The sequence below is a fragment of the Aulonocara stuartgranti genome, assembly GCF_965226115.1.
Source record: "Aulonocara stuartgranti genome assembly, chromosome: 19".
Taxonomy (NCBI): domain Eukaryota; kingdom Metazoa; phylum Chordata; class Actinopteri; order Cichliformes; family Cichlidae; genus Aulonocara; species Aulonocara stuartgranti.
The window spans coordinates 2,386,891-2,406,072 of record NC_138955.1 but is presented as its reverse complement, the minus strand read 5'-3'; the positions used below and the strand labels follow the sequence as shown (position 1 = coordinate 2,406,072).

At 38.9% G+C, this 19,182-nt stretch overlaps 3 protein-coding genes across 8 annotated transcripts in view; 2 read left to right on the top strand and 1 right to left on the bottom strand.

Moving 5' to 3' along the window:
• The first annotated feature begins 285 nt into the window (after positions 1-285).
• On the top strand, positions 286-7,027 carry cipca (CLOCK-interacting pacemaker a). Of its 2 annotated transcripts, none has more exons than XM_082516570.1 (4): positions 286-440; positions 1,847-1,958; positions 2,362-2,531; positions 3,643-7,027. In XM_082516570.1, exons 2-4 carry the CDS (start codon positions 1,853-1,855, stop codon positions 4,426-4,428), a joined length of 1,062 nt encoding a protein of 353 aa, XP_082372696.1. In that variant the 5' UTR covers positions 286-440; positions 1,847-1,852; the 3' UTR covers positions 4,429-7,027. The 2 variants fall into 2 exon arrangements, with proteins under 2 accessions (XP_082372696.1, XP_082372695.1); XM_082516569.1 differs by having other exon boundaries at positions 289-435.
• Positions 6,307-18,421, bottom strand: zdhhc22 (zDHHC palmitoyltransferase 22). Of its 2 annotated transcripts, none has more exons than XM_082516571.1 (4): positions 18,360-18,421; positions 10,958-11,153; positions 8,671-9,228; positions 6,307-8,252 (listed from the first exon to the last, which is right to left on the bottom strand). In XM_082516571.1, the coding sequence occupies exons 3-4, from the start codon at positions 9,224-9,226 to the stop codon at positions 7,975-7,977; spliced, it is 834 nt and encodes a 277-aa protein (XP_082372697.1). In that variant the 5' UTR covers positions 9,227-9,228; positions 10,958-11,153; positions 18,360-18,421; the 3' UTR covers positions 6,307-7,974. The 2 variants fall into 2 exon arrangements, with proteins under 2 accessions (XP_082372697.1, XP_082372698.1); XM_082516572.1 differs by lacking the exon at positions 18,360-18,421 and adding an exon at positions 12,888-12,934.
• Positions 12,957-19,182, top strand: part of tmem63c (transmembrane protein 63C) — a 42,405-nt gene continuing 36,179 nt past the window's right edge. For 2 of the 4 annotated variants that reach the window (XM_082516562.1, XM_082516563.1), the window contains exon 1: positions 18,172-18,514. In XM_082516562.1, coding sequence (XP_082372688.1) covers positions 18,180-18,514 — 335 coding nt within the window. In that variant the 5' untranslated portion in view covers positions 18,172-18,179. Of the gene's footprint in view, positions 13,042-18,171; positions 18,515-19,182 lie in introns of those variants that run through there. The other 2 variants (XM_082516566.1, XM_082516567.1) reach the window with 2 other exon arrangements.

Genomic DNA, 19,182 nt, shown 5'->3' with positions numbered 1-19,182 from the left:
AATTACAACCACTAAAAACTGGACTTATAACCCCATCATCTGAAAACCCTTACTTACTTTTAGAAACTTATCCAGGAGGTTGCCGTAACAGACAATAAAGTTGCAAATGTGTTTTGTGCTTTTTTGTTAAAAAAAAAGATTTAAAAAAATATGATTATTATTTAATACTTTCAGAAATGTATTCCATAACAAACTAATTCACAGCATGAATACTTAAATGCAAATGATTTTCTGTCACCGATTTGTTTAAAACCATATCTGCGTGAATGCGCGCACGTAATTGTGTTTACCTGTAAGACCGCGTGGAGGGCGTTTATTTTGTAGAGCACATAAGTAGAGCTGGCGTTAGCAACACGGGAGTTGGGTGGCTTTAACTAGCCACATATTTTCAAGCTACTAAAGTCGGATTTTCGCTTTGAAGCAAACGACGTCTTGGTAAGGTTTGTCGAAATTATGCTGGTACTCATATTGCTTATCGATCTCGTGATAGCAAGAGTTCTGATCTAAAGCTAAGGTAGCTAGCAGCTAGCGTTACCCAGCTAAATGAATAGTAAACAGATAAAACATACTGTCGATGATACAGACAGCAGCTAATGTTGCTTTCCATATTTTGTTATTGCAGAAGCACATTTGTGTAATCCTAAAGCTGTGTGTGTGTGTTTGTGTCGCGTACGTTGTTTGACGTTAACGGCCAATGTTGACAAAGTTGCGTGTATAGCAAAACAATGCTAGCTGTAGCTAGTTAAGAAGTTATAAACGCTGGACTGGTCAGCATCCCAGCTTTATAACAATGATTGTCTGCACTGACTTCTTTATTTGTTGTTTTTGCTGGGTAAGTACGACATTGTTTTGTTTTGTTTTTTTAAAGTGTGTCTTGCCATGACTAGCCATCGCAGTGAGTGGTTGTGGGAGGGTCACAGGCCCTTCATCCAATCGTTCAGCTCGAGTTTGTAAAATGGGAGACGTAAGGCAGATAATAATACGCTTTTATGATGTTTTAATCTGTTTATTATGCAGCTTAAAACATTACGTAATCCCGTTTGTGGGTGTGCGCCTGCTCTTTTCAGTATGTTGAAAAATAAATACAGTCATGTACAGTATGAATGCAAAGTACAGGCCTTAAACGTGAAGTGATGATCAGTCTTGTAAACAATTCAAAGTAGAAGCTCTAAAAAGACAGATTACGTATTAACTAGAGGTGAGTGTTTATACTGTGACTGTTGTGCTTTTAGTCATTATACACTGTAAATCGTATATAGTAATGAGTTACTATGAAAAAATTATAGACAAGGACAAATTAAGGGAACAACCTGAAGCCTTGGCCCTGCTGTGTCTGAGTGGCCACCTTTATCTTGTGATTGTTTACAATTATAATTGGCTGCTGTTTATTTATTTGTTCCTAATTTATATTTTATATAACTAGATTGTCACGTAAGATATGACATGTGAAACAGGTAGGTTTGCTAAGGCCTAAATATTGTAGTTTATAAAGGTTTTTAAAATGTGTAAATTATTAGCAAAAACAATCATTGTGACCCATCTGTCTGTAGCCAAAGATCTTTAAAAAGTCTCAATGTCTTCCATAGCCAAATAGGATAATGTGTCACCTGTCATGAAAAAAATCCAAAGAAATGGAATATTACTGTTTTAAAATGGACATGCTACTCATAGATATTTAATATTCTCTCCTTCCCAAGTCACAGAATGGATTTAAAAATAAAGAAAAAATGTCATCAAACTGTATCACAAACTTGCATAAGACTGTCCTGGAGAGATTAAGTTGCAGTTATTTAACTTCGTCTGTCCATGTGTTTTTGTTTTTTTCTTTTGTTTTTCTCCTGGATAGACCATCATGAACCGGTTTAATCAACCAGGCAGTCACAGGACTCTGCCGTTCACCCGGACATCGCACCTTGGAACATGCAAACAAGACCTGGAAAGAGATTCAGGCTTCTCAGGTTTGATTTGCTTACATTCAAAAAAAAAACTAGCATGCTTTTTAAGTCTTGTGATTGTGCTAAATATTCTTGATTTTGTCTGAAAGAACACGTGTCTTGACCTGGGATATAATTAGCCTTTATATAATTACAAATAATGTCTATCAGTTCATGAACAAGGTCGACCCTAATCAAATGTGGAGATCTAGGTCACATTTTCTATGTAGGTTATTTACAGTATGGGGGTTGACCTGAATTTGATTTAGCCCTTCACATTAAGATGATAGTATCCTTTTTCAGACACGCTACAGATATTTATCTACATCTGCCACTGTTTTCATACAGCTAATGTTTTTCCACACAGAGCAGAAGCCTTTCTTTTAAACATGATGAGCCTCATATATGTGTCGTGTTGTCCTCTCAGATGCTAGCTCGGAGTACCTCAGCACAGTCGAAGTGACTGACTCTGAAGATGCAGCAAGAAATGGGTCAATAGTCAGCCAGGAGCCAACTGGTCCACAGGTGGCTGTGATGGGAGGTCCATACACTGGACTGTCTCCAATGATCATCATGAACAACTTCGTGTTAAAGCAGGTAAAATATTTCAATATTTGTCTGAACAGACTACTGTGTATTTCATTACTCTTAGAATGTTTTATTGCTATATTGTCTTTGAGCTTTAGTGCTCAATGGAGCATTGTTTGGCTCAGAGTGTTTTGTACTCTGAACTTTTAGAGAAATTAGTTAAAAGCTTAATTTTGGATGGAGTTTATTAACTCAAATTGAGCATTCAGATCTGTCTGTGCATGTTGTGGGTAATGTTGTGTTTTAACACTTTCCTTAGACTGTGTATGATCTGGGGCTGGGCAGTTTTCTTTATAATTCAATTGTGCTATCCTCTGAGATCAGCAAAAGTGATATCAATGCTGCTGAATTGGTGGTGGGTTAATGTGCACTCACTGAGGTAATAATATCCACTCCCAGTAAGTCATACTTTGTACCCCAAACACACCAAAAGCAATAATGCTACTGTTTGATGATGATTCAGCCTTCCATAATTAGAGTTTATAATAGAACAGTTATTAGCTGAACAGTGAAAACATTATTACATCATTACCTATAGCTGCCTCTCCTTTAAAAAAAAAAAAAAAACTTTTGGGGGGGGGGCTACAATCCTCCTAAGTTGTTCAGTCTGTGTTTACTTGTGTAAAATCTCTCACCACTCTACACAAAGCTCTCACCACACACAGTGGCCTCTTTCACCGACAAACACACACATACACCCACAAAAGTTGAAAGCGTGAGATAAACAGCGAACCCGGCAAGCACTCACATGGAGCTCTCGTTTAAATAAAACCAACATATATAAACACCCTCTGTTTTGTCTCACTTTGATATTATGATGATGGTTCAGTGTAGCAGGTCCTCCCCCTAACACACAGACACACTTAAGTCATTCATCCATTTCAAAGTGGAAGAGAGGCCTCTCAAGTATCTTATTATAATGCAGAGATGCCAACAGCAGAACTAACCAGACACATTAAATGTAATATAAATGGAAGCTTGACAATCCCTGAGATCATCGACTATAACCCTGTAACTCTGTCATGCACTTTATGTTTAACAGCTACCATATTATAGATAGTATAAGAAATGTTTTATAACATTAAAGGTCTGTTTGTTTGTTTGTTTTCTTATTTTCTAGCAATCATCCACAGCTCCAGCAGAAAAACAGTGGAACTTTCCTTCACCATTGGAAATAATGCCTCAGTCACAAGTGGTTCTTCTTCAACCCATGCTATCAAATGACAACAACAGCTCTCCTAAGACTGGCTCTGAAAACACACGTCAGTCAAAAAGCTACATGCCCATCCTCAAATCATATCCCAAAATTGCCCCGCATCCCATGGACACACCCACTAAGAGGGTAGGATCCTCAAGGGTGAGGGGGAGTACAGCAGCAGGATATAACCAGCGACAGAGGAGGCATCATCATGGCCACAGGGTGTACAGCACCCCCAGCCCCCTGTCAGCACTGCAGATGACAGCCCAAACCACATCCAACTTTGAAGCACCAACAAACCAAGCACAGAGTCAAGAGCAGCTTATCAAGTCTTTTTCCTCACAGGTAGGAACCAGCTCCCTGCCCTCCTACACAGATGAATTTAGGACTCTAGCAGGAGACAACAGGATGCTTGATGACGAATTCGAGGATGAGGACTCGATGCGCACTAATAAGGAGAAGCGCTTCAGCAATACCTACAACATACTCAACAAGTCCGGCTTGCTGGGGATCACCATGCGCACAAAGCAGCTGATCAAAGAGAATAAGCGCACCCAAGACCAGCTGCAGCAGCTTCAGGAGCAGACGACTCTGCTGCTGGAGGCTCTGAGCAGTGGAAACCCACAACTCTGGACTAAACTCCAGCTTTCTCTCCAGGACACAGAAAAGGAACAGTGGGGGGCGAAACCGCAGAGCATCCTAGCTTAAAATATGTACGGACATAATCAGTAGTCCTGAATCTGGAGACGAGGATTAATCAGGAGGCCACAGGGGGATTTAATAAATGTGGATAAATTGTGTTAAATATACTCTTGAACTAAACTTTAAGCTTTCAGACCTTTATCAGTAGGCTGTAGGTATTAATCACTTTCTGCAGCAAAGTTAAGAAATTAGACAGTTTTGGAGCAGCTGGTTGGATATAAAACTAAAGGTCTGTCTCATATTGCATGTTGTTGTTCCGACGACATCAGAATTGATATTACTCCAGGACCGTCACTTCAAACGACCGGTCACATTGTTGGGATGCAGTAGCTCTGCAACTTCGTGATAAAGGATTGTGAAAAACCAGCAGAAGTGATATGGGAAGTCAAAAGCTATTTTCAGCCGCTCCATTGTCACAAGGGTCCCCACAGTGGGTAGTTCCACATGTTTGATTTGGCAGAGTTATTATTCCAGATGCAACCCTAAAGGGGATTTCTGTCTCCAACCTAAATATCATTACGGAGTTGGAGAATGGGAATTCAGAAAATGTGACATAAAGAGCAAGAAAGTCTGTATAGATGACATATCAGGGTAGATGAATAGGTTATATTCAGTCATATAGTGCTGATCTGCCCAGCCAAACATCTTCACAGGATAGCAGTAATTATATTTGCTGCTTGTGGTGACATTTCCTATACTTCTTACCCTTAGCAGTGTCAACAGTGACTGGGCTAGTAGAGCAGAAGATATCATTGGCATGCTTAACAAGCGTTTGTGTTTTTGCTCTCAGTCCCAGAAGAGGAAGGCAAAAATTTGCACTGCTGGTTTAAGCTTAGGCAATGAAACTACATAGCTACATTTATGGGGAAAAGGGGGGTTGCAGTTGTAGTTTTAACTGCATGTTAGAAAAGGGCAGAGTCATTTGCTCTTTTTCTCTTAGTTGCACAGTCGTGACGCAATAATGTGATCGGTCCACAGACACTAAAACGCTGACATCAGATCGTGCTGAGGTCGAAGCAGCCGTTCTTATGAGATGGGAGTTAGGAAGCATGCTTGTATTTCGAACCCTTGCCTATAATGAATTTTCTTGCCTCTTCTGTTTCAAAATAGCAAGTATCACTTGCAATAGGGCTATGGCTTCTGTGTCAAACTCCTAAGTGTAGGGATGCACTGATTGTGAAGTACTGACACCAGTGTTTAGCCGATAGCCCAGGCTGATACGTTTTTATTTTTCTCTTTGTTTTGTTGAAAAGTTGCAAATGTTTAAAATTCTTTCATACTTTGTCACGCTACCTTTTCTCATTAAAACCAGCTCAAAATTGATGGCACACTGTAGATAAACACTGGCCTCTCACTTTGATAAGTGTTGTCTTACGTGCTGAGAAGCCAGTGGTCATCCACATGATTGATTTCAGTTCGTAATGATGTTCGGTCAATATATCGGTGCATCCCTACTTGATTGCATTAATGCATGCCTTACAGCACATACAAAGACACATGGGGTTTACTCCTTATACGTGGCATGAATGTTGCTAGTGTGGAGAAAGTATGAGGGTTATTTACTTCTTAGATCAAATCCATCTTTCATCTTTAGTCAGCAGGTTCCTGTGATCTTTGTTTTTCTTTATCCTTTATTTCTAAACTGGTAAATCAAACTGATAGAGCTGATGCATCTTTTGTAGGAAGTGTCTTTTCAAACGGTGTCTGATTCACAGAGAGTTCAGATGGCTTGCTAAATCGTAACAGTTTGTTTTTCGTTTAATGGAAGTTTATTTGGTGTCAGTATTATTTATTTGTAATGATGTTTCTGACCAAGACTAAAGTTGTGTGAATACTGTAAACAGAGATTATTGCACGGATTTGGCCAGTTCTGGTAAAGTAAGCTTCTTTTTTTATTATTATTAAATAGAAACTTCATACCTACAGCTTGTAGCAGGTGATGTGCTGTAGCTATATAACTGTGTTGCCTTTGGATTTGTTGCTCTCATGTTCATTCCTGCTTTAATTTTTGCTTATTATTTAGTATTAATTTAAACTTTAAAACAATGAAGTGGGCTTGTTTTGTTTCATTTCTCAGATTTCTGAGTTGCCTCTAAACATAAGCATAAGATAATGTGAATATAAATGTTTATCAGAAGCCCTGCACCTCTTTCTTTTTTTTTTACCGGTAAGTTAATGTTGTATGTTATGTCGATGCTTGAGCAGCTAAGATTTCTTTATTTCTTTTTGAGCTTAATTTGGGAGAAAGTTTAATATACTTAAGGGTTTCCAAAGATTTATTCTTCTTTGAAGTTGTATAACCACCCACAGTGTGGTTAGATAATGCATTCAAAGTTACAGTATAGAAATCATAAGCACAAGTTAAATATTAAGTCTAGGTTCACTTTGATTTGTTTTCAGGACCACGATTTGCATACCCCAACATTAGTAATTAACCTGAATATTAAAAATGAATCAAAAGCAGTCTTGGTTTTAAAAGGGCAAAAGGAGGGTGGCAAATTATTACAGTTTGGATACTTTTTTTTTTTTTCTGATATTGTCAAGTGTGCTTTGTGTAAAACTGTTGGAAGACCAGTGTGTCATTATTAAAGACAATAATTAATCACTTGCTGTGATTTGAATACTTTTATTGGTATAACAGGAATAGACAAAATATCTCTAGAAAGTATACTTATTGAAACCCAAAACCTGTTCGACATGAGCAGTGTATTTGTAGCTGGAGTCACAGAATAACAGTGAAAAGTCCTTAATAATAATATTATTATGCAGAGCGCCTTATTATTAGCAGTGTAGTGAATACCTCATCTTTGGGGTCAGCTATAAGCAAATAAGAAATGACTTTATGGCACATTGTGAATAATAACCCTGGATAATCGAATATTAATCATCTTCCCCACCCATTTTCCAAAGGAGCATTCCCTCTTCACACTGCCTGAGTCACATTACTTTGAGTAGAGTACATCAGGCTAAACATGTAATTGTCACAACAGTATTGTCAAGCCCGGCAGTTTATGCTGCAGACAAACGGCTTCTTTGTCTGATAGCCCTTAACGACAAACAAGAGTCATTGTCACGAAAACTACCCGGAGTTTCCTGAACGGCGCTTTGTAGCATCTTAATAGGATGTGTGGAAGAATATTGCACTTTGATAATCTCAGAGCACCGCATGGCACAGGCTGTCAAATAATACAAAATTGCAAAGCTGTGAAGGCATGCAAAGCCATCTTTATATTTTGATGCAAGCGTTTATAGTAGCGTAAGTAAAACTGCTGGATTCCCAAAAATGACCAACTTATTTGTCTTAATATTGCCTTTTTAAAAAGCTACCTAAAGGATACACTTAGACTACACGCTTATTTCACATTGCTTGTATGGCTCCTGTCCTTAAAGGAATGTGTGCTAACAGCTATTTCACAGACTATTTGAAACGTCAAAAAGCATCCTCTCTGTGTTCAAAATCGTTCCCCACATGGGTCTTTAGACAGCATTTTCTACAACATGTGTCACTTTTTTGACCTGTGAGGAGCTATTGTTACGATATGAGGTTTTTCTTCAGTCCTCTTTATGGGCATCTGCGTCTTCAGAGCACGTCTCTACTGTCTGCACAGGCAGTATAAGACCAAGCATCCAGCGGGTGCCAAAGACGTCCTTGAGGTTAGCTCTCCAGGGGTTGCAATTCTCTGCAAGTTGCCCTCTCTGCATCTGACACCATGTCTGCCCCCGGGCCACCAGCAGCACCTGCTGACAACAGAAACCTGCACACACCAAACCGATGCCCAGCCACACGTACAGCATCAGCACCAGGAACAACTGCAGGCCTGAGATTGTTCCTGTGAGGAGATATTGAGGAGGAGAAATTACTGTCGCATATATTATTGTTAGAATGGTGGATGGTTGTAGTAAAGAAAAGAGTATTAAATGAGGTCAGTGTATATACAAGTAATACCTGTTAGCCTGAAGCTCAGGCAGACTGACCTAAATGCTTAGTTTAAGACCATTTTGATCTCAGTGAAAGCAAATATCATTAGTGTGGCCTAGCTTTGCAAAAGCCCTGCCGCCGTGCTGTTTTAACCTTCTGTTTGCAAAGGGCATCTAATCAGGACAAAGTTAGCTGAACGTGCATGAACTGAGAGGCTGCGCCAAGATCCAGTTTGTGAATCATGCAAACTCTAGCAGACTCCAACAATAAAAATATTGAGTTGTTAATTGGTGTCCCCTCTGCGATATCAGCTTTAATGGAAAACTCACCCATGAAGAAGTAACCAGTGGAGAACGGGAGAAGAGTCAAAAAGGTCAGGGGGTTCTCAAAAGAGATAGAGTACTCCACTGTTAGAAAGGCCACGCCAAGAACCAAAGAGTATAAACATGTGCAGGATGTGTAGATGCAGAACATGATGAAGTAGCGCATGTTTTTGTTGCCGATGCAGTTTCCAGTGAAGAAACAGTGGTGGTCCCTCTTAAGGATAACCTTCTTGCAAAGTTTGCAGAAGTGACGGCCGTTTAGGAGGTAGTGCGCGTCCACTTTATCTGAGCAGTGAGGTGAACACACTGGAATCACAGTCTCGTTGGCACTCTCAGCTGGGTATTTAATAGTCATTATGTAGTTCCCTAACGCATTGAACATCAAGAAAAGGAAAATAACTGTATGTAAAACTTTGGACCCGTCCAGTGATGTACCCTGACTTGGGAAAATTGTTGGAATGAAGAAGCCAAAGTGAAAAATGAAGGTGACTGCTGTAGCCGTAAAAAAGTATGCAGGTGCTACAGCGTTGAGAAGTCTCAGTTTTAACATCCGGGTGAACATATCTGTGTGGGAGCAAAGAACACAGTTAGCAGTGCAAGTGCAAGTAACTGTAAACGTAACTGCGCAGAAGTTTCTGGTCAGTTTGAAATGTTCTTTCTTCTGAAAGCAAAGCACGTTTGTTTGTATCTAATATAACAAGAACAATGACCCAAAATGGTCTAAATCACAACTAATGGTCTGTGGAATCATAAATGATTTATCATTTTAAATGGAACATGATAATAAATTGAATGAAATGGCCTGTTTACATCAACCACCGCTCTTTCTGTGCACATTATGTTACTTAGTTCAAGTTTATTGTGCTAAAAGTCTAACTGAGCATGCGTAGAGAGCTGAACACAGTTGTGGTCAAAGGTTTAGATTCACTCATCATGGGCATCATACTCCCTTTACAAACCACCTCACGTTGGCTTGTATGGGTGTTTATCCTTTTTTAGGTAAAGGCCCTGATGCTTGCACAGTTTTGTGGAGGGAGCAGTACTTCCTGTTTTATAAAATCTGTTCTTGCTCTCTCTCTCTCTCTTTTGTTTTTTTTTTTTTAAATTTACTGCATGGATTAACTTTTATTCCTTAAAGCAAGGACAAAGTGATGATTTTCCAGTCCTTTTTTTAAATTTAGAGACTATAATCAGACTGAGACAGCCAATCCAGGCACTTATTTAGCCGCACTTATTGCTTCTCCAATCAGCACACTATTTTCAGTTGTACTGACATAATTGGAAAATGGTTTTTCTAATGACTAATCAGGCTTTTAATATAAGAAACTTGCATTAGGAAACACGAGGTGCCATCAAACACACATTTGCTGAAAATAGGTCTCTGTATGCAAACACAGGTATTCATGATGAATCACTCTCAACACTTTTTACCAATTTCATGTTAGATGCAAACACAAACGTGCAGCCAAAACAGAAGATACTATAGTACAGTTTTAGCAAATAGACAAAACAAATTCTCAGCTTATGAGGATTGCTAAGTACCTAAAGAATTGGCAGTGCTGTTTGCAATTTAAGGGGCATCAATAGTCTTAATCCAGCAGTAAAGTCATTTACTTGTAGGGAGATTATTACATTAAGATACTTGAATTAAATAGTAGCAAATTGGAGGGAATGACCCTTCCAAGGACACAGTTTGGTCTGAGGAGAGATCAGGTAGTTCTTCCTTTCTATTGTGTCCAAGTGCTTGTTCACAGGGGATAACTGTTTAGTTCTATGTCTACTACTGAATGCTCTTTACCTGACAATTTGAAACCCTGAAATAAATCACACTGAATCCAAACCATTTACAAAGAGCACAGTGCAGAAATGTGAATAGAAGAGAGAATGTAAGCCTGCCGCTTAGAGTTAAAAACTAATTTCTGAGCAAAGTGGGGGTGGGGGACTCCCAGGGGCCACTGAGAATAGCAGTAATGTCTTATCCCTCCCTCTTTCATCGCATAACCTGCAGCACTGAAGGATTTGCAAATCACAAGATAGCAAACGACGAAAAGGAAAGAGGGCGGTCTCGCAGACCAAATTTAAAAGTTGGTCTTTACGTCCCTCATTAGAGGGCATCGACACTGTGGATGCTACAGAAAACAGAAAGCATTTATAATATAACTGTAGTTATCCATCTCCTTCGTGTTCTGTTTTCTTTCAGAATTACATTATATCGTTTCCAGTATGTTAATGATTGCGCCAGTAATGTTATTTGCCCATAATTTCATCTCCATGGCGCGACGCATCTGCCTACCTGCAGATGTCAGAGAGCGGAGGAGCTGTCCTTTCAGCACTACGGAGCCTCGGAGCTCAGGAGCTTCTTCAAACGCACACAAGAAGGTTTCTTTGAGAGGCACTGACGTCGTTTTTACATCACCACATTAACTCCTTTGTCTACCGCCGCCTGCTGGTCCGGATGCGTCTGTGTTCCTCTTTTTCTTCACGTGTCCCTGTTAACAAGACAAAAAAGAAATTTCAACAAAGCAAAACAAGTATTATTATTTTCACATGGTTAATTCCCCATATTTAAGTCCATATACATCCATTCAAAAAGTATATATTTATATAATAGTACATTTTTATAAGATTAATCCTTCACTTTCTTTCCATGTGAACAACTATTATTATTACAGCATGTGAACAGTCTGCAGTGTTTAGGGTCAATGCAGGAAAGAAAGAATTCAGTAGGTGGCAATGTATCCTCAGTTATCTGACGTCCCATGCTGTTAGCGTAGAGGTCCATAAGCTAATTTTAGCAATTTCAATAAAATAAGCTTTACTCACAGGATGTAAGGCAGCTCAATGCATTTGATTTCTTTTGTTAACATGACTTGACTCTCACAAACACTCCATACTAAAACACATCTTGTTGTGCAGGAGTCATAAAGGCATCAATTTTCAACATCTCACAATATAACAGGAAATTATAACTCCATTGGCAAGTCTACATGTTTACCCATCACCCAATGGACCACTATCAGTCAGGTATTGGCCTCTCCCTGTTACAAACAAATATTCTTTTTATTATTTTGTCTTTATTTAAAGTACAATTAACTTGAGCACTAATACATTTTGCATCATATCTGTTACCAGGTTAAGTCTGAGATAGATCCTCAGTATCCTTAGAGTAATGTCTCTAAAGAGCTTTCATTTCATTACTTTAGTCTAGAGACCTCTCCTTTAAGGTAACATAAGATTATTGTTAATATTAAATCCTGTCTCACTGATATTGAGATTTCTTTTTGAAAAGACACCTGTCTGTAAAAACACATACAACATTATAAACAGGAGATATTATATGTGTTCATAAAGTAATAAAAGCATGTGCAATAGGGAGCACAGGTAAATAAATATAACCTTTTTAAAATTTTCCTGTGAAATATTAGATTGTAGCTTTAAAATCTTTTGTACCTCATTCCTTCATAGGAACCAAAGTATTTACAAATATTTTTTTCCAATTTCATTGTGAACAAGAGGCAAAGCCAACAGTGAAATATCCTGTGATCAGAAATTAAACTAAACATAATACGCAACATGCAACATTATAATATAATATAATATAATATAATATAATATAATATAATATAATATAATATAAAACATAAACAAGTCAAATATCTTCAAAAATATCATCATCATCAAGAACAATAAAACTATTTAAACGGTTTACTAAATGGTGTGTGGTAAGAGCAACAACCCACTGACAGATGAATAGTGACTGAGTAGTTGTACCCACAAAACAATGCTGTATATAAAAGTTGTTGTTTTGTATCTACACTTGTGATATATTCTAAAGTTTTTGTAGATTTTTTTTTATAAAGAATGCAAAATATAGAAATAATGATAAATGTTTATTTTAAAAAAACAAAGTAGCTTTAATTTAATAATGCTTAATTGTTTTCAAATATTTTTCCTTAATATATTTAAAAACATGTATTTTTTAAGTAAAATATACATATTTTTCTGTCTTAAATGGAATAAGCCTTTGTATTTGTGGGATGTAAACTGGAGTACGTAAAATTCAGTTTCAGATTACTGTGCATTTGGTGTTCAAAATTAACATTAAAAATATATATAATTCATTTAACCACTTAAATCGACCTAGCTAACTTTAAGGTGGATGTCTGGTCAAATATATTTTTATGTAACTTCGAATAAAACGAATGAAATTTTGTTGGCATCACCATTGCTTGATGGTCCCTTAACGCCTCCAAAGCAGGTGTTTAATTGTTAGACGGCCCCTGCGAAGGTGGGAGTTCCTCTTGTTTCTTGGCGTTAAAGAAAGATCAGCAGCATCTCTATCACCGCCGGACCTCAGCGACAAGGGAGTTTTATAAGGTGAGTGAGGTAAATATTAAAGCCGTGCGTGCCTGTAGTGATAGAAATGCAAACCGGAAGGCTTTACTGCGCTATTAGTGGCGCAATCGTTTTCATCAAGTTACGGAGCTGAAGGAAGGTGGGTGTGCAGGCTGCTGTGAGTGCTGCAGTAAGCGGGGGAACCGAGAGTCGATAAAAATGTCTGATTACGGAGAGCAATACCTTTTCCTTTATTTATAAATATCTTAAAGTTCACGGTACAGTGTGGTGGTGGTGGTGTTGGTGGTGGTGGTGGTGAGGACGAGCCTGTCTCTGGCAACGTGTCAGACTCCTACACCCAAACCAGGTGCATCATTTCTCCTCTCTGTCACACCTATTGTTCCCGATTGTTCCTCGTGGACTTAGCTGCGTGGCAAACCTTGAGTGAGCATCGTTATGTGTAACTTGGGGAGCCCGTTTTTAATAAAATAAGGAGCCCCTCAGACTTCCATTCATGCTGCCACCCTCTGTCTGTGTAGCCTGATGCTGTTCAATCTGGACTCTGTTGGATTCGCACAGAAAAAAATGATACCGGTCAACTTCTTGTGACTTGTTGATTCGATGCTTATCCTACTACATGTGATGTGGGTTTTAACACAAGGGTTACCCTGTAAAATAAATGTGATTCTTGAGGTACATTGAGCTTTGACAGTAAGTAAAGCTAGCCTTTTCTGACTGTGTTTTTTCTGTTTTCGGAAATTGGGCAGAGTACTAAACTGACATCTGGTAACATTTCCACCCGACTGTGCTGAAAGCAGGTGGCCTTGAAAATGCCAGATTTGCTATGGACTTTTGACACTTTAGTGGAATACAATATGTCAAACCCTAATGAGAGCCTGGGAGGAAAATACATTTAGAATGGTGATATTCAGATTTTAGCCAAGATGTAGAGCGTAATCTTACAGGACTCAATATATGCACATCTCATCACGTTTGATAACACCAGATGAATGATAGTAATGATGGCAATTAGTGTTGTTTATTCCTTAATTAGAGAGGAGGCCTATCCTGTTTCCAGGTTCCCAATTATGCGTGTTCTATAAATAGAGGTATTGCGCTTTCAGAGAGATCTCAGAAATATCAAGAAGGGTCAGAATTAGTGTCACAGGTTGGATTAAACAAAGCCTTGCGGGTGTGAAAAGGTCGTTTTTGAAAATCAAGGACTTCAGAATCACTGCAGATGCTTTAAATGAAGGGAAGAAACTATATGTTTTTACCTCAGTGTTTTAGACAAACAGATAGTAGGTATTTGTGTGATCGAATTCATACCTAGATGACAAGAACATTGACTAAATTTGCAGCTGATCAATTGCTTCAGTATAAAATATGTATATATTTCATAGTTTCTTACCAAAGTGCTGTAAATTAGTTGCAGGGTTTTATCCTGTTTCTTTAAAATTTGATCCATACGAGTGCACAGTAAGTGTCTCACAGGCATTAATATTTCAAAAGGCTCTAAGCTGAGATTGAACAAGGGCTTTTAGTAGTGATACGGATATGGTGCACTTGTGTAGCACTGAGCAGGTGCAAAAGGGATGGACAATATTGAGACGTATGTTAGAGCAAGTCTTAAACCACATTAAGCCTCGTGTTCATTTTCTCCGCATACTTTGTGTTTGGCTGTTTCTTTGTGTTTGTTTCAGCACCACGAGCAGGAGGACAGCTCCAGCTGGGCAAGTAGATGAGATGAGATTCTTTGCAGTTTTGAGATTAGACAGAAGTGAAAAGCATAGCATAATCTGTGAAGATTAATACCATGCATGCAATAATTTGCACAAGTTTTAAATATTGCAAATGTTAAATGTACCAAAATCAGGTGGAGTAAATAGAAGACAAATTATGTGATGCCTCTTGGTGTGCTACACCAAAACCAAACACTGTGTTTTGAAAGACCTGGCTAATGTATTTTACATCTCATGGCCCCTACAGGATTAACTGTATCCTATCACATTATTGTGATGTTATTGTAGGGTCTTTACCTTACAATATAAAGTGCCTTGAGGCAGTTGTTATGTTATGATTTGGTGCTTTATAAATAAAGTTGAATTGAATTGAATATCTATTATTTAACCAGTTAATATAAAGCCATGGTTAAAAAACAAACAAACAACAAAAACCAAGTAGATCCTTATGTATGTCAGGCCATAATAAAAAGAGATGACTGTGCTGACGTGCCACCTTTAATACAGTGATGAATGGGAGTTACATGCATATTTGAGTCAGGGATCGGAGAGAAATAGCTCATGTTGCAGACAGATTGCTACTGTGTAGCACAAAACACGGGTCATCCAGTGAACCATCCCTCTTTCTGTTCTGGTAGTAATGCTGATGATGGTGGTAGTCATGCAGTTTCTCACAGTGAGAAATGCAGTGCAGGTATGGCTTGTGTGCACCAGACATTCATGACTGCACCACATATTTGATGTTTTTCTGCAGGTCATCTCCTCAGCCCCACCACCCCACATACCAGACTGCCAGATGGAAATAAGAATGTCAGAAAACCTTTGCTGTCCTTTTAACAGACCATTGAACACAAACAGAATATCAGAACAAAGCAAAGGCTGATGATACCACAGTTAGCTGCGAAAACTCCATTTGTATTCCACCTGTCATCTAACCACAGCATTTGTTGGCTCGGGCTTTGTTCTTTTGAAGTCTTTAGCAGAAAGTAGGCGCCCTGCTATTTGAGATTCAAGCTGTGAATTTTTACTGCTGTTCCTCCGAGGTCTATCACAGTGATGCTGATGCATGCAGCGCTGTCACTGATGTATTGTGCACAGACTTTCACAAAGAAGCACCCCGCCATAAACTTACCATACAATGAGGAGTATCAGATATTCACAGTCATACATAAATGTCAGACTGTCTTTTGATACTTCATACTGACAGTGCCTTTTGTGGGCTAGCATTCATATCAGATAAACCTCCTTAGACATTCAGAGAGGTCACAGCAGCAAGAAACAGCATCAGATGCTGTAATTTTCAATTTCTAGTTATCAGATGAATCTGTACGTATTAATCAAATATTTCGAAGCAACTATGCTATATATTCATTGCAGTGTTTTTAAATGTGAATATTTTCCTTTTTTGTTATGAACTGCTGGTCACACAGTACAATATGTTATTCTCCGCAGGTATGTTTATTAAAATGATCTGGATATCTGCAACAAATTAAAGTCCATTAAAGTTCTTTATTAATGTTTTCCACAGTAATATGTGCATATATTGCACTCAGCTTTATTTTCAAGCAGCTGTGGTGTTTAAAATAAATAGACTGTACATGTATAGGTTATATAGTGTGTAATGCTGATAATTATATCTGTTTCCGTAAGTCTCTCTTTGATTAAACCATTGCTGATTGTTTGCCTGGCAATTTTTTGTGTGCCAAGTAATTAAATGCTACTTTTTTATGTAAATATGGTTTAGATAGTGACAGAGACGTTTGTCCAGAATAATATTTTCCAACAGACAGGATTTTATGGTTGACGTGGAGGTGAGGTTTATATTGATTGGGGCTCAGGTTTTCTCACAGGCCCAGTTTTAGGATCATCTACAGGAGAATTTGCAGTGTAAGAAGCTGTGGGTGGAATCGTCCACATCCTGTGTGGTGTGCAGAGAAAATGCAGCTCAGAGAGGTTCTGTGGTTACTGAATAGGTCAGGTACAGTGTAATCAAGCATTCATATCTTAGAGCCAAGAATCACAGATGCTACATTGGTCCTAATAAGGACTGGCCCAGTCCACACAGCAACAGCAAGGCAGACACACAACCACAATCTCTCGGGGCCTTCTGAGCATGTGCAGCCAGACAGGAAGCAGGTGTTAGGTTTGTTGAGGATAGCCTGTGTGTGCAGTCATCGCTCCAGTCATGCAAAGGCTCATTCAGCCTTCGGAAGGAGGCTGGGTGGGGAGGGGACGGTGCGTTAACTGTGAACTCTGAGCAGACACACCTCAGTGATCTGTGTTTGTGTGTCTGATGTGATAACGAGCAAGTTGTGAAAAGAATAAAGCCCCCTCCCTTTCCCTCCACTGAGCAGGTGGTGAGCAGATTGCATTAAAACCTCCGCCCCAATCCTCCTCAGCCTCAGGCTGAGTCTGACAAGGGCTGCCCATCCACACATCCTCCGCCCAAAACCCTTCACAGCAGAGGATGTAGCTCCTGCAGAGTTAGGAATAAGATGCATTCACACATGACATCCCTGTCACAACAGCAACAGTCTACCAATCAGATGCACCACATAATAATGGAAATGTCCCCAACTCACTAGCTCAGTGTGAAGTTAATGAAGAATGTCTTGCATGTCTTGCACTGAGATGGACAATCAGAATGTGTTTAATTTTCGATTGTTCAGGCAGAACTTGCCATCTATAAATGTAGCCGATAAGCCGAAGAGCTCACATTATTATGCTCCTGATTTTGTAAATGCACTTTCATCCCTGGACTTTGCTTTGATAAGAAATTATTAAGCTATTATTGATCTTCTGTTGGATTATTTGAGGGCTTAACCATGTCCTGCAGGAAAAGTACCACAGCTGCTTTTGAGTGTGTTGGTGGAAAACTACCGGGGGGAAATCTACAGGGGGCATTCAGTTTTAACCCCTGTCTACTACAGGGGGTTAGACAGAATAATATAAACTGACTCAAGGTGTAAAGTCACACAATTACAAATGCTGCAATGATTGTCAAATGCCAGTGTGAGGTGGAAAAAATACATGTATGTTACTGGGAATTATGCAGGTAATAGACGAAAATATAACTGTACAGGCTAAAACCTGAAATTATGAACATAATTACTGCCGTGCTCCATTTGTTTTTGCTTTTTGTTAATTGTTGCACTGTTGAAATTTTTATTTCTTGTTCATTTTCAGCCAACAGCTAAAGCAGGCATTGACATGATGCAGAAATTGTAGTTCAGTTAATGACTGCAAGGTCAGTCTTCAAGGCTACTGGTTAACCCTAAACCAAAAGATTCCCACCATCACACTTCAAACTTGGCATCGTGTTCTTCTATTGAACAGCTGTCCTTGCTCGGCACCAAATATGAATGCTGCATCTGTCCAGTGAACATTATTCCAAAGCTTCTGGTCTTTGACTGTATGTTAATTAGTAAAATTAGCAAAATGCAGTCTTCACTACATCACTCACTACTAGAGATGGACCGATCCGATATTACGTATCGGTATCGGTCCGATACTGACCTAAATTACTGGATCGGATATCGGAGAAAAATAAAAAATGTAATCCGATCCATTAAATATCACGAAAGCACCTCACAAAACTTGCAACACGCCGTAACTCACCTCAGAACGTTAGCACGTCGGAGCAGTATGCATCACGTGATAGAGCGGCTGTGGCATGCGGGACCTGTCGGTGGTCTGGATAGCATTTGGAGCTTTGCTAGCAACCCGGCATTTCATCTCCGACAAAGTTATCCCGAGAGAAGTAAAGCAAGTGTGTAAGTCCATCTCTGAATGTTTGTAAAGCATTCCTGCGTTAAGCTTAACAAGCGACTGCCTCTTCTTGCTGCTACTTCAATCATGAAACTGCTTAACGATCAGCTGATCGGCTTTTCTGTCGCGAGTCCGTCTCTCTGGTTTGCTTTTGGCCCACTTTGCACCAGAAAGAGGAAACCAGCGGCTGAACAACAGCAGCACGTTTAAGCTTGATCAGCTGTTGTTAGAATGTATTTAATATTACTTTCTACTCCAGGATCTTTTTCTACGTAGCTGACGCTGGTAACTGTGCAGGGGCGGATCTAGCAAAGTTTAGCCAGGGGGGCCGATAGGGCATTAACAGGGAAAAGGGGGCACAAAGACATACTTTTCTTTCTTATTCTCATTTAAAATGTCGAGCTTTTAATAAATAATTATCTGACACCCAAAGTTTTAATTTGATGCAAAATGAATAGAAGTCCATTACTGTATATAGTAACTATTAAGTCTAATATATATACCCTAGTAAGCTATAGTACTTTTTCCTTTGGGAAGGTACCATCTGTGCAGTCTGCAATTCTGTTGAAGAAAGATGTTGAATCTATTTAATATTTCTTGAAAAATAATTGATTTCTGTGCATTTTTTTCACACTGCATCAAATTAAGGTTGATTACGTCGATTAAGCATCAT

Bases quoted from the DNA above. Each gene is read 5' to 3' on its own strand.
- cipca (XM_082516570.1), top strand. From the start codon at position 1,853: ATGAACCGGTTTAATCAACCAGGCAGTCACAGGACTCTGCCGTTCACC. The intron at 1,959-2,361 runs GTTTGATTTGCT...TTGTCCTCTCAG, and splicing joins AAGAGATTCAGGCTTCTCAG to ATGCTAGCTCGGAGTACCTC. The intron at 2,532-3,642 runs GTAAAATATTTC...CTTATTTTCTAG, and splicing joins ACAACTTCGTGTTAAAGCAG to CAATCATCCACAGCTCCAGC.
- zdhhc22 (XM_082516571.1), bottom strand. From the start codon at position 9,226: ATGTTCACCCGGATGTTAAAACTGAGACTTCTCAACGCTGTAGCACCT. The intron at 8,253-8,670 runs GTGAGTTTTCCA...ATCTCCTCACAG, and splicing joins CACTGGTTACTTCTTCATGG to GAACAATCTCAGGCCTGCAG.